A 13,889-nucleotide genomic window follows, 5' to 3' on the forward strand; every position below is an offset into this window, starting at 1 on the left:
TTATCAGTGCCCATCAGTGTAGGCCCATCAGTGCCCATCAGTGAAGGAGAAAACGTACTTATTTACAAAGTTTTGAAACTGAAACAAAAAAAAAATTTTCAAAATTTTCCGTATTGTTTTTTATTTGTAGCGCAAAAAATAAAAACCGTAGAGGTGATCAAATACCACCAAAAGAAAGCTCTATTTGTGGGGAAAAAAATTATAAAAATTTCATTTGGGTACAGTGTAGCATGACCGAGCAATTGTCATTCAAAGTGCGACAGCGCTGAAAGCTCAAAATTGGTCTGGGCAGGAAGGTGTTTAAGTGCCCGGTATTGAAGTGGTTAATTCTATGAACTATCACCTAGATTTGCAAAACGGTGGAACTTTGTCAACATTGGGACTTTATTTTTTGATTGTATTTTACATTGATTGCGCTACAGCAGTTTTGTTTATTAGTAACTCAATTAACCACTTGTTACAACCAAGGTATGCAGAATACCATCTCTGAATGCACAACACATCGAACCTTGAAGCAGAAGACGGGTGGCACTCCTGTCAGCTATGAGCAGGAAACTGAGGCTACAATTCACACAGGCTCACCAAAATTGGACAATAGAAGATTGGAAAAACTGGTCTGATGATCTTTATTTTAGCTGTGACATTCAGATGGTAGGGTCAGAATTTGGGGTAAACAACATGGATTCATCCCTGCCTGGTATCAACGGTTCAGGCTGGTGGTGGTTGTGTAAAGGTGTGGTGGATATTTTCTTGGCACACTTTGGGCCCCTTAGTACCAATTGAGAATCATTTAAACACCACGGGCTACCCGAGTATTGTTGCTGACCATGTCCATCCCTTTATGACTACAGTGTACCCATCTTCCAGTGGGTCCTTCCAGCAGGATAATGCACCATGTCACAAAGCTCAGATCATCTCACCACTGGTTTCTTGAACATGACAAATGAGATCAGTGTACTCCAATGGCCTGCACAGTCACCAGATCTCAATCTAATAGAGCACCTTTGGGATGTGGTGGAACGGGAGATTCACATCCTGGATGTGCAGCCAACAAATCTGCAGCAACTACATTATGCTATCATGTTAATACGGAGCAAAATCTCTGAGCAATGTTTCCAATACCTTGTTGAATCTTTGCCTTGAAGAATTAAGGCAGTTCTGAAGGCAAAAGGGGGCCCAACCCGTTACTAGCAAGGTGTACCTAATAAGTGACCAGTGAGTATATGAATATATATATATAGATAGATAGATAGATAGATAGATAGATAGATAGATAGATAGATAGATAGATAGATAGATATATGATATAATGTAAATAAATGATATATTTTCAGTGTTCCTTTTACAAGGTTCAGGTATTTTCCCCCGTGCATATGCTCTAAGCTTTGTATGAACCTCATGAGGACAGGTGCATGTTCAGTAGTCAGTGCACTGTGCGTTGGCATGTATGCATGCAGTCCAACTCTGGAGTGCAGAAATACGGCGGACAATGCTGAACCTGAACTAAGCATGTGTGATTTAACTGAAAAAAATAAAAAGAATAAAAACAAACAATGGTGATCACATTTTTGACCTTACAAGAACAAGTTGTGATAACCTTTAAAGAGCTTGGATATTATTCTATCCTCATTTTTCTCACAAAATAAGTGAAAAACTGGGTACCAAGTAAACAGACTGGTTGTTGTTCACTAGCAGATGGGAGTTTACTTGCCTTTTTAATCCTGGCTGCCAGCTCTTTGGTAGAAGTGATTCAGGCCCAAACGCTTCAACACATACAGTCGGGTCCATAAATATTGGGACATTGACAATTCTAATCTTTTTGGCTCTACACACCACCACAATGGATTTGAAATGAAACAAACATGACGTGCTTTAAACGCAGACTTTCAGCTTTAATTTGAGGGTATTTACATCCAAATCAGGTGAACGGTGTAGGAATTTAAACAGTTTGTATATGTGCCTCCCACTTTTTAAGGGACCAAAAGTAATGGGACAATTGGCTGCTCAGCTGTTCCATGGCTAGGTGTGTGTTATTCCCTGATTATCTCATTTACAAGGAGCAGATAAAAGGTCCAGAGTTCACTTCAAGTGTGCTATTTGCATTTGGAATCTGTTGCTGTCAACTCTCAATATGAGATCCAAAGAGCTGTCACTATCAGTGAAGCAAGCAATCATTAGGTTGAAAAAACAAACCCATCAGAGAGATAGCAAAAACATTAGGGGTGGCCAAATCAACTGTTTGGAACATCCTTAAAAAGAAAGAACGCACCTGTGAGCTCAGCAACACCAAAAGACCCGGAGGACCACGGAAAACAACTGTGGTGTATGACCGAATAATTCTTTCCCAGGTGAAGAAAACATCCTTCACAACAGTTGGCCAGATCAAGAACCCTCTCCATGAGGTAGGTGCATGTGTGTCAAAGTCAACAATCAAGAGAAGACTTCACCAGAGTGAATACAGAGGGTTCACCGCAAGATGTAAACCATTGTGAGCCTCAAAAACAAGGCCAGATTAGAGTTTGCCAAACAACGTCAAAAAATCCTTCACAGTTCTGGAACAACATCCTATGGACAGATGAGACCAAGATCAACTTGTACCATAGTGATGGGAAGAGAAGAGTATGGAGAAGTAAAGGAACTGCTCATGATCCACCTCATCAGTGAAGCATGGTGGTGGTAGTGTCATGGTGTGGGCATGTATGGCTGCCAATGGAACTGGTTCTCTTGTATTTGATGTGACTACTGCCAAAAGCAGCAGGATGAATTCTGAAGTGTTTCGGGCAATATTATCTGCTAATATTCAGCAAAATGCTTCAGAACTCATTGGACGACGCTTCACAGTGCAGGTGGACAATGACCCGAAGCATACTGCGAAAGCAACAAAAGAGTTTAAGGGAAAGAAGTGGAATGTTATGCAATGGCCAAGTCAATCGCCTGACCTGAATCCGATTGAGCATGCATTTCACTTGCTGAAGACAAAACTGAAGGGAAAATGCCCCAAGAACAAGCAGGAACTGAAGACAGTTGCAGTAAAGGGATGAAACTAGGGCTGCAACTAACGATTATTTGCATAATCGATTAGTTGGCCGATCATTGTTTTGATAAATAACCGTAAAAAAAAAAAAAAAAAAAAAAAAAAAAAAAAAGGTCGGTCAAATTGACGTTCATTTTCAACCAACCACAGTGACGGGAAAATTTGGAGATATAATTCTTTCATTCAGTGAATGTACAAAGATTTTTCATCTGAATAGTCTCAACAGAAAATTGATCCGTGAGGCCAGCATAAGGCTCAGTACACACCTATGCAGTTTTTGCTTTTGATCTGTTTCTGCAGTGCTTTTTGCTGTGCGTTTTTATTTTTGTGCACGTGATTTTACTTCAATTTACGTGTTTTTTTTTTTTTTTTGGGCAGATGAAAAACACAAATAGCTGCAAAAACACACTACATCCTTTTCTGTAGCTTCTCCATTGAAGTATATTGAAGCAAAAAAGCATTGCTTTGCATTAAAAGTCCCTGACCCTTTCCAAACATGCAGCGGCTGAAAAAAGCACAGATATGAACGTGTCCCATAGAAAAACATGTAAACGAAATGTAGTGCGTTTCTACAAAAGCACCAATAAACATATAGATGTGAACCAGGTCTAAGACGTTTAGTAACAATGGGGTTAAAAAGACTAAAATTAGCCCTTTATAGTACAAAAAAAGCAGATAATCACTACTGGAAGGGGTTAATTTTTTTTAATGTAGAACAGTGAAAGTATTATTTGTAGTAGTGATTATATTTTTGTACTATAAAGGGGTCATTTTTTTTTTTTTTTTTTTAACACCATTATGTTACTGGCCGATTAATCGATTATGAAAATAATAAACGATTTCATAATCGATTAGTTGTCGATTAATCGATTTGTTGTTTCAGCCCTAGATGAAACCCAGCGTCTGGTGATGTCTATACGTTCCAGACTTCAGGCTGTGATTGACTGAAAAAGGATTTGCAACAGAGTATTAAAAAGTGAAAGTTTGATGGATGATTGTTAATCTGTCCCATTACTTTTGGTCCCTTAACCACTTAACAACCGCCCATTGCCGATTAACGGCTTCAGGGCGGTTGTTTAACTCTGAGAGGCCGTTAATTAACGGCCTCCCAGAATTCTGCTCTCACGCGCCCCCTGGGGCGCGCACTCGAGAGCATCCGTGACCGCCAGGTCCACAGGACCCGGCGCATCACAGATCACGGTAAACGGCCGCTCGTCGCGGCCGTTTACCACGTGATCGCTCCGTCAAATGACGGAGTGATCACTTGTAAACAAACCGGCGTCATATTATGACGCCGTTTCCTCCCTCCCCTCTCTGTACCGATCAGTACAGCGGAGGGGAAAGAGATCGGTGTCAGCAGCGATGTGGGCTGCATCTGCAGTACCCAGCCATAAATTGCCATACCCAGCCATAAATTGCGATACCCAGCCATAAATTGCGATACCCAGCCATACTCGGTGATACCCTGAAATACCCAGCCATAGACGCCCCCCACCCCTCACCGCCCTCCGGTGCTTCTACCAACTCGCCAGTACGATCAAAGCCAGAATCTTTTTTTTTTATTTATTTATTTTTTATTTCAGGCTTCCCAGCCTAGAGGTGAGATGTGGGGTCATATTGACCCCCAGATCTCACTGTAAAGAGGACCTGTCACCCCATATTCCTATTACAAGGGATGTTTACATTCCTTGTAATAGGAATAAAAGTGATCAAAAATGTATTTTTGGGGAAAAAAATGTCAAACTAAAATAAAGTAAAATGAACAATAAAAAATAAATTAAAAAATTTAAAGCGCCCCTGTCCCCATGTGCTCGCATGCAGAAGCGAACGCATGCGTAAGCCCCGCCCACATATGAAAACGGTGTTCAAACCACACGTGAGGTATCGCCGCAAACGTTAGAGCGAGAGCAATAATTCTAGTCCTAGACCTCCTCTGCAACTCAAAACATGTAACCAGTAAAAAAAATTTAAAGCGTCGCCTATGGGGATTTTTTAAGTAGCGACGTTTGGCGCCATTCCACGGGCATGTGCAATTTTGAAGAGTGACATGTTAGGTATCTATTTTTACTCAGCATAACTTCATCTTTCACTTTATGCAAAAATTGGGCTAACTTTACTGTTTTTTTTGTATTTTTTTAAGCGCACAAAACTGTTTTTTCCCCAAAAAAAACGCGTTTGAAAAATTGCTGCGCAAATACCGTGTGAGATAAAAATTTGCAACGACCACCATTGTATTCTCCAGGGTCTTTGCTAAAAAAAAAATATATAATGTTTTGGGGTTCTCTGTAATTTTCTAGCAAATAAATTATGATTTTTACATGTAGGAGAGAAATGTCAGAATTGTCCTGATGGCGCTCCCTGCAAGTTGGGCCTCTATATGTGGCCACGCTGTGTAAAAGTCTCACACATGTGGTATCGCCGTACTCGGGAGTAATAGCACAATGTGTTTTGGGGTGTAATTTGTGGTATGCATATGCTGTGTGTGAGAAATAACCTGATAATATGACAATTTTGTGGAAAAAAAAAAAAAAAGGAAAAAAAAAATCTTGATTTTGCAAAGAATTGTGGGATAAAAAAGACAACTTCAAAAAACTCATCATGCCTCTTACTAAATACATTGGAATGTCTTCTTTCCAAAAAGGGGTCATTTGGGGGGTATTTGTACTTTTCTGGCATGTTAGGGTCTCAAGAATTGAAATAGGCCGTCAGTACTTCAGGTGTGATCAATTTTCAGATATTGGCACCATAGCTTGTGGACTCTATAACTTTCACAAAGACCAAATAATATCCACCAATTTGTACTTATTTTTACCAAAGATATGTAGTAGTATAAATTTTGGCCAAAATTTATGAAGAAAAAATTACTAATCTACTAAATTTTAGAACAGAAACGAAGAAAAATTAATTTTTTCGCAGAATTTTCGGTCTTTTTTCTTTTATAGCACAAAAAATAAAAAACAGAGGTGATTAAATACCACAAAAAGAAAGCTCTATTTGTGTGAAAAAAAGGACAAAAATTTCATATAGGTCCAGTGTTGCATGACTGTCATTCAAAATGTGAGAGCACCAAAAGCTGAAAATTGGTCTGGTTATTAAGGGTGTTTAAGTGCCCAGTGGTCAAGTGGTTAAAAAGTGGGAGGCACATATACAAACTGTTGTAATTCCTACACCGTTCACCTGATTTAGATGTAAATACCCTCAAATTAAAGCTGAAAGTCTGTGGTTAAAGCATGTCGTGTTTGTTTAATTTCAAATCCATTGTGGTGGTGTATAGAGCCAAAAAGATTAGAATTGTGTCAATGTCCCAATATTTATGGACCTGACTGTATGTGTAGAAGTGTTTGGGTCTGAATCACTTCTACCAAAGAGCTGGCAGCCAGGATTAAAAAGGTAAGTAAACTCCCATCTGCTAGTGAACAACAACCAGTCTGTTTACATGGTACCCAGTTTTTCACTTATTTTGTGAGAAAAATGAGGATAGAATAATATCCAAGCTCTTTAAAGGTTATCGCAACTTGTTCTTGTCTGACGGTACTATGCGGTGCCCACTACCCCCCACTCTCCCTATGTGTCCTGGGTTTACCTGTCCCCTCTGGATGCCCAAGACCTCCATGGTGGCTGCCAGGATAGAAAGCAGTGGGAGATCAGAAAACATCCATTTGCTATCTTCCCTGGGTAGTATAAACGCAGAAGCACCCAGGTGTAAACACCTCCAGGTTTAGAGCTGTCTATCTCCGGTTGCTTTTGCCAGAGAAGAAGCTGATTGAGCACAGTCTGTAAACCTTAAAAACACAATTTTAAAAGCAACCCACAAGAATGCAAGCATCTGCATTGGGTACGCATCACTTACATATCACTGCGCATGCCAGAGTGAGATTAATCATTCAAGGGCCATCATTCTCTGTTGAGTCTAAACTGATGACATGTAAAAGTTTTTTTTTTAACCACTTGCTTACTGGGCACTTAAACCCCCCTCCTGTTCAGACCAATTGTTAGCTTTCAGCGCGGTCGCATTTTGAATGACAATTGCGCAGCCATACAACACTGTACCCAAATTATTTTTATCATTTTTCCCCACAAATAGCGCTTTCTTTTGGTGGTATTTGATCACCTCTGCGGTTTTTAATGGTTGTTAGAAATGTTTAAAAAGACCAAATAAAAAAAATAAAATAAAATAGGATTTTTAAAACCGCTTACCTGAAAAAATCCTTTTCTTTGATGTACATCAGGGGACACAGAGCCGTAGTACTTACTACATGGGTTATATTGGCGTATCAGGTGCTGGACACGGGCACACCCCTTAAGGCATAAATTTCCCCCATATAACCCCTCCCACTACTTGTAGCCAAGCAATCAAAGTGTATAAGGAGAAGAAGGGAGGGATCTGTGTCCCCTGATGTACATCAAAGAAAAGGATTTTACAGGTAAGCTGTCTTAAAAATCCTATTTTCTTTTCTTACATCAGGGGACACAGAGCCGTAGTACTTACTATGTGGGATGTCCCATAGCAATGGCAACTGAAGCGGGGGAGACAACAAAAAAAGGAAGCCAGAGGACTTATACTGCATCCTGCAGTACGCTGCGCTCAAAGGCAGAATCCTCCTGACCCTTAACATAGATTTGATCAAATCTGATAAACGTATGAACTGAAGACCATGTTGCGGCTTTACAGATCTGAGCCACAGAGGCCTGATGATGCACCGCCCAGGAGGTACCAATTGCCCTGGTAGAGCGTGCCTTAATATGAAAAGGAGGAATCTTCCTCTTTAAACTATAAGCCTGTACAATGGACTTGACGAATCCACTTGGCAATAGTGGCTCTAGATGCTGCCTGTCCTCTCCTTGGACCATCCGGCAGAATAAACAAAATATCTGTCTTACGAACTTGAGTGGTCGCCTTTAAATACACTCTGACCGCGCTTACTACATCAAGGGAATGTAGCAACCTCTCTTCCCTAGATTGAGGCTCTGGGAAGAAAGAAGGAAGAACAATATCCTGGTTTAAGTGAAACCCTGTCACTTAAACACTGAAACCCGTAAAACCACCTTATCCTTATGCATAATCAGATATGGCTCCTTACAAGATAGAGTCGCTAGTTCAGCAACTCTTCTAGCAGAAAAAATGGCAACCAGAAAGACCATCTTTCTGGTCAACAGAACTAAGGGAATTTCGCGTAAGGGTTCAAAAGGCTGCTTTTGCAAAGCTGATCGGAAGACTGATCTGTGTTACCCCCTGCACAAAGCTACGCACTAAAGAGTGAGAAGCTAAAAGCCGCTGAAAGAATACTGACAAGGCCGAGATCTGGCACTTGATAGTATTCATGGCCAGATTCATCTCTAATCCCATCTGTAGGAAATCAAGAATTCTACTTATAACATATTTCCTGGGGTGCCAACCCTTGGATCCACACCAGGCAACATATGCCTTCCAGACTCTATAGTAAATGATCCTGGAAGCTGGCTTCCTGGCATTAACCAAGGTAAATATGACTGAAGGAGATAACCCATGATCTCTTAGGATGTGGGTCTCAATAGCCAGACTGTCAAATTTAGCGTCTGTAAGGTAGGATGGAATACCGGACCCTGCAAAAGAAGGTCCGGCCATAATGGCATAGTCCAGGGAACTCCTACTGCCATCCTTATGATCTCGGCGAACCAAGGCCTTCTGGGCCACGAGAATCACCTCCTTTTGTTCCTGCCTGATCCTGCTAAGGAGACGCGGAAGTAGCAGAACTGGAGGAAATGCATAGATCAGAGAAAACTGATCCCATGGGAAGACTAATGCGTCTGTTCCGCGAGCTAGCAGATCCCTTGTCCTTGACACAAAGTTGTCGACCTTGTTGAATCTGGACGCGAACAGGTCCACGTCCGGAATACCCCATCTCTGACATATCGCAAGAAAGATGTCGGGGTGAAGAGACCAGTCCCCTGGAAACAACTGTTGGTGGCTCAAGTAGTCTGCCTGCCAATTCTCTATTCTGGGAATTTAAATTGCAGATAGGCAAGGTACGTTGTGTGTTCTGCCCAAGACAGAGTGATTCACCTCTCTCTGGGCTGCACGACTCCTTGTGCCCCCCCTGGTGATTGATGTAAGCCACCGCTGTGGCATTGTCGGACTGAATCCTGACAGGACAGCCCTTCAGTCTGACCATCCAGGCTCTTAAAGCCAGACGGATTGCCCGAATTTCCAAAATATTGATAGGCAAGGTCCTTACCAACCTGGACCACTTTCCTTGGACAGAATCCTCCCCAGCCTAAAAGACTGGCATTCGTGGTTACTACCTTCCAGGTGGAAGGTAGAAACTTCCTTCCCTTTTGAAGGTTGCTGAATATCAGCCACCAATTTTTTAGGCTCTGACATACTTCGGGAGCAAGCTGAATTGGAAAATCCAAGGCCTGAACCCTTTTGTTCCAGGCTGACAGGATTGTGCTTTGTAGCAATCTTGAATGAAACGTAAGTGCGTAAGGGACAGCCTTGAAGGAGGCCACCATCTTCCCCAACAATCTCATGCACAACCGATGAGATGAATTAGTTCTACAATGGAACTGATTCTCTTTGGAGGTAGAAATACCTTTCCCTGCCTGGTATCTATGATTAGTCCCAGGTACTGTACTCTCCTTGATGGCCTCAAGGAGGATTTTTCTAGGTTGAGAACCCAGCCTAAAGATTCCAGGTAGTTTTCCGTTGTCACCAGACCCTGGTCTAACCCAGAAACCGAATGATCTACTAGCAGATCGTCCAAATAGGCTAGGACCATTATGCCCTGAGCCCTTAATCTGGCTAAAGCAGGAGCAAGAATCTTTGAGAATACTCAAGGAGTTGTGGCTAGACCGAATGGCAGGGCCACAAACTGAAAGTGACGGTTTTCTACTTCGAATCGTAGAAACCTCTGGTGAGCGGGAAATATTGGCCCATGAAGATAGGCATCCTTGATATCGATTGAAGCCCAAAATTATCCTCCTTGGAGGATGGCTACTACCGACCAAATTGACTCCATGTGGAAGGATCGGATGCTCAAGTGTTGATTTAGATCTCGGAGATCTAAAATAGGTCTTACTTCCCTGTTTGGTTTCGGGACCGTAAAGAGGTTTGAATAAAAACTTGTGCCCTGTTCCTCTAAGGGAACCTCTGATATGACTGCCTTGGCTAGCAGATGGTCCAGTGCTAGAACAGAAGGAGAGCCGCCTTCTTTTCTGGGTCCTTGGGAACCCCTGACCTTAGAAACCAGGGAGACAGAAAAACTCTTAACTAGTTTTTAACCTAGAGAAACTGCAGAAGCCACCCACTTGTCCTGACATTGCTCCTGCCAGATCTTTGAAAATTGCAGGAGCCTTCTCCCCACCCGAGCGAGCGGGGGCACCCCTTCATAAGGAGGCTTTAGTACTCTGCTTGGTGGGCTTTTTTCCCCAAGATCTTTTCTGACCTTTGTGCTGTCCCTGGGGTTTCCCCCTTGAACCTGACGGCTGAGGCAGTCGAGACTGCCTAGAGGCTGATGTCCCTGATACAGGAGAAGAGGCCCGCTTAAATGAGAACTGTCTAAATTTCTTCTTTACTGGCAACAGAGAGCTTTTGCCATTGGAAATTTTCTCTAAGTATTTATTCAAATCTTCTTCGAATAGCTCTTCACCATGAAAAGGGAAACTGGCTAGGAGCTTCTTACACGGTGCTTCGGCTGACCAACTCTTAAGCCAAAGAACTCTGCGAGAATGCACCAGTCCCAACATCAGACATGAGATCTGAATGGATGCATCTCTCATAGCATCTACTGTGAAACATAGCGAGTCTGCTAAATCAGCCTACTGCTGAACCCGTTCAACAGGTAAAAACGTAAGCATCTCTTCAAACTGTTCCTTAATGGCCTGGGATACAGCCATTGCAGCCAGAACCAGCTGCGCTGCTGAACCTGTTAAAGTCTTCTAGTTCTTAGAAAGGTGCTCCAGCTTCTTATCTGCTGAGCCCTTCAGCATGATCGCATTATCAACCAGACATGTGAGGTTCTTATTCACAGAGGTAATCGTAGCATCAACCGCTGGAATCCCCCATTATAGAAATCCTCTACTAGCGAATACAGTTTGGCAAATCTCTTAGGAGGATAAAACTGCTTACCCGAATGCTCCCACTCTGCATACATAAGCTTTCTATGCCACGCATGGATAGGAAAGGCATCCCCAGCCGCAGGAGGTTTTAATGATCCTAACTTAGAGATGGGATCATCAGAAGCCTGTGCTGCAGGTAGCAAAATTTGAACGAACCAACTTAGAGTGAGCATGCACAAGCAAGCTCTCCTGCAGAGATACTCCTTCCATGTTAGGATCCTCAGAAGAGGAAAAACCAGTATCTTCCATATCTCTAGGAATATCTGCCTGATCCCCGGCATCCTGAACCTCCAGAGGAGGATCTTGAGCACTTCATGGGGATCTACTGAGTTTAAACCCGCTCTGAAGGGATAAAAATCGCACCAAGATTTTTCTCTAAGCCAGCGATGGTAGAAGACAACACTTCATGTGTGACATACTCAGGGGCTGAAGCGTCTTGAGGGACTGCAATAACAGCTTCCCCTGACGGCTCAATCTGACCGGCCGCAACACTCTCAGAGGAGGAAGACATTAATTTGGACTTGGAGTATCTGGCCCCCTTGCCACTCATAGCTTACAGTACAAAGCAGAGGCACTACCAGCAAAAGAAGGTTACACTTGCTAGGCTATAGTATAGTACAAAAGCTGCTATTAGTCCTAGCTATACAGTACAATGTTGTCAACAAAAGGGGGATGCCTGTGTCACCAAACCTGACTAGCAACCACTCTGCTCTGTCCCTCCACCGCCAGACTGCAGCTTTTCCTGTATAGCTTAAAATAACTTCCTCCATGTGTGGCCGGCGCTGACGCAGTTTAGCCATGCCCCCTGCGTGAAAACGGTCCACCCTTCCTCTTTCAACAGGGAAGTGTGGGGGGGGGGGGTAAATCCTCCGCCTGACGAGCGGCCACGACCTGCCCAAAAAACTTTTTTTTTTTTTTAAAGAAAAAAAGAGGCAGCTGGCTGGCATTCAAAGGATCAAAAACAGACAGACAATCTGGGGGCCCGGGAAGTGATCAGAACCCCCCTTCATACCGGAGGGTCTGAGCTGGCTTGAACAGAGAGGAGAGTGGAGCTTCTGCTGTTTCCAGCATCAGATTGGTGAGTGCTCAATACAGCCTCCAGTGGTGACACATAGACATGACAACACAATACATGGAAGGAGAGATTTCTGAGAAAATCTCCCCTACCTTACCTCGCAGCAGGGTTCATCAGAGATAAAAAACCCAATCTTTGCCCTTCACGGTAGGCTACGAGACAGTGAAAGGAAACCTTCAGGAACAGGGGGTACACTCAGGTAATCCCGCAATCCTGGGCCTGCGAGAAAACCCTGCGAGTAAACTTTTATTGGCCTCAATATAAAAAGTGCAGCTCAGTACACACATCCTTACACGTGCCCAACACCTTAGACACTGGCAAAAAAAACTGAGGACTCCCAGTAGTGGGAGGGGTTATATGGGGGAAGTTCACGCCTTAAGGGGCGTGCCAGTGTCCAGCACCTGATGCGCCGATATAACCCACGTAGTAAGTACTACGGCTGTGTCCCCTGATGTAAGAAAATAATTTTTTTTTTATATATTTTGTTATAAAATTTTTCAAACAGGTATTTTTTCTCCTTCATTGACGTATGCTGATGAGGCTGGTGGGCACCGATTGGGCTGCACTGGTGGGCATTGATAGGTGGCATTGGTGGGCACTGAGAATGGGCACTGATGGGTGGCAGTGATGGGCACTGATAGGTTAAACTGAAGGCAGCACTACTAGGTGGCACTGATTGGCACCACTGGTGGGCATTGATAGGTGGCACTTGGAGGCACAGAGGAGGAGGCAGATGTGCCTCCTTCCTCTTCAGGACCGATGTCCCTTGAGCATAAGCCAGTGATCTGCTTTTTTTTCTCCTCACACTGTAATTTTACCCCCAAAAATTGTGAATAATTTTGTATATGTGCACAAAAAAAAAAAATCATGAGTTTTATGAAAATACAGCTTTGATAAACAATAGCACAAATATCAAATGACATAAAAATTGCTACCACCACAATTTTATTTTACAGAGTCTCTGCTATAAGAAAATATGTGCTTTGCAGTTGTCAAGTAATCTTCAGGGCTAAAATGTGGATTTTAACATGCACGCAAAAAATAAATAGCTCCAGAAGTGTTAAAAACACTTAAGTAGAGAACAATTTATCTGCTGATTATGCCAGAAACGCACTTAGCTCCTCACTTACTGCTAGACCTGACAACACAGTCCTTCTACTGAACTGCAATTCTAAGTAGTGCTGACAGCCTGCTCAGGTCTCCCCTGTTAGATTACAGAAAAACTCCTCAGCTCTATAAAATAATGGGGAGGTGTTAAGACAATATTAAAAAAGCCGGTTAAATAAAAAAAGAAATTATTCTTACACTTTTGTGTTAGGATTCTTGATTGGCTGCTTTGTCTTGTCATCTGGGAATAGATAAATTCAGTGTCATTATTGAGGGTTCAAATCCAACAATGTGAATTATCAAATTATTTATCTATTACCTTTAGCCTCTTGCATTGACTCCAGTTTTGTGTCTTTCCCTTTTTTTGGATTTCCATTCTGTTGCTTTGTCTGCATACAAAAAAAAAAAGAAAAAAATAGATAAAAACGCACAAATACTTTGTTTTCTTCACCACCTTAATAGTACTGCATTATTAAAAACAGCCAAGAGGTGGACTCAGTATTTGGAACACAATTTATAAATTGTACTGCAAAAAAAATAAAAAAAAATTAAGATAAAACACATGGGTTGCACCTG

The 13,889-nt window shown here is 42.4% G+C and overlaps 1 protein-coding gene across 2 annotated transcripts in view; it reads right to left on the reverse strand.

Annotated features, from left to right (window-relative positions):
* The window catches only part of LOC143960952 (uncharacterized), a 96,334-nt gene that overhangs the window by 25,185 nt on the left and 57,260 nt on the right, over positions 1-13,889 (reverse strand). For both annotated transcript variants that reach the window (XM_077469996.1, XM_077469999.1), the window contains exons 8-9: positions 13,633-13,702; positions 13,512-13,554 (exon numbers count right to left, since the gene is read on the reverse strand). In XM_077469996.1, coding sequence (XP_077326122.1) covers positions 13,512-13,554; positions 13,633-13,702 — 113 coding nt within the window. The remainder of the gene's footprint in view (positions 1-13,511; positions 13,555-13,632; positions 13,703-13,889) is intronic.

Source organism: Lithobates pipiens, unplaced genomic scaffold, assembly GCF_037356315.1.
Source record: "Lithobates pipiens isolate NorthernLeopardFrog02 unplaced genomic scaffold, aLitPip1_a1.2 Scaffold_8, whole genome shotgun sequence".
NCBI classification, from domain to species: domain Eukaryota; kingdom Metazoa; phylum Chordata; class Amphibia; order Anura; family Ranidae; genus Lithobates; species Lithobates pipiens.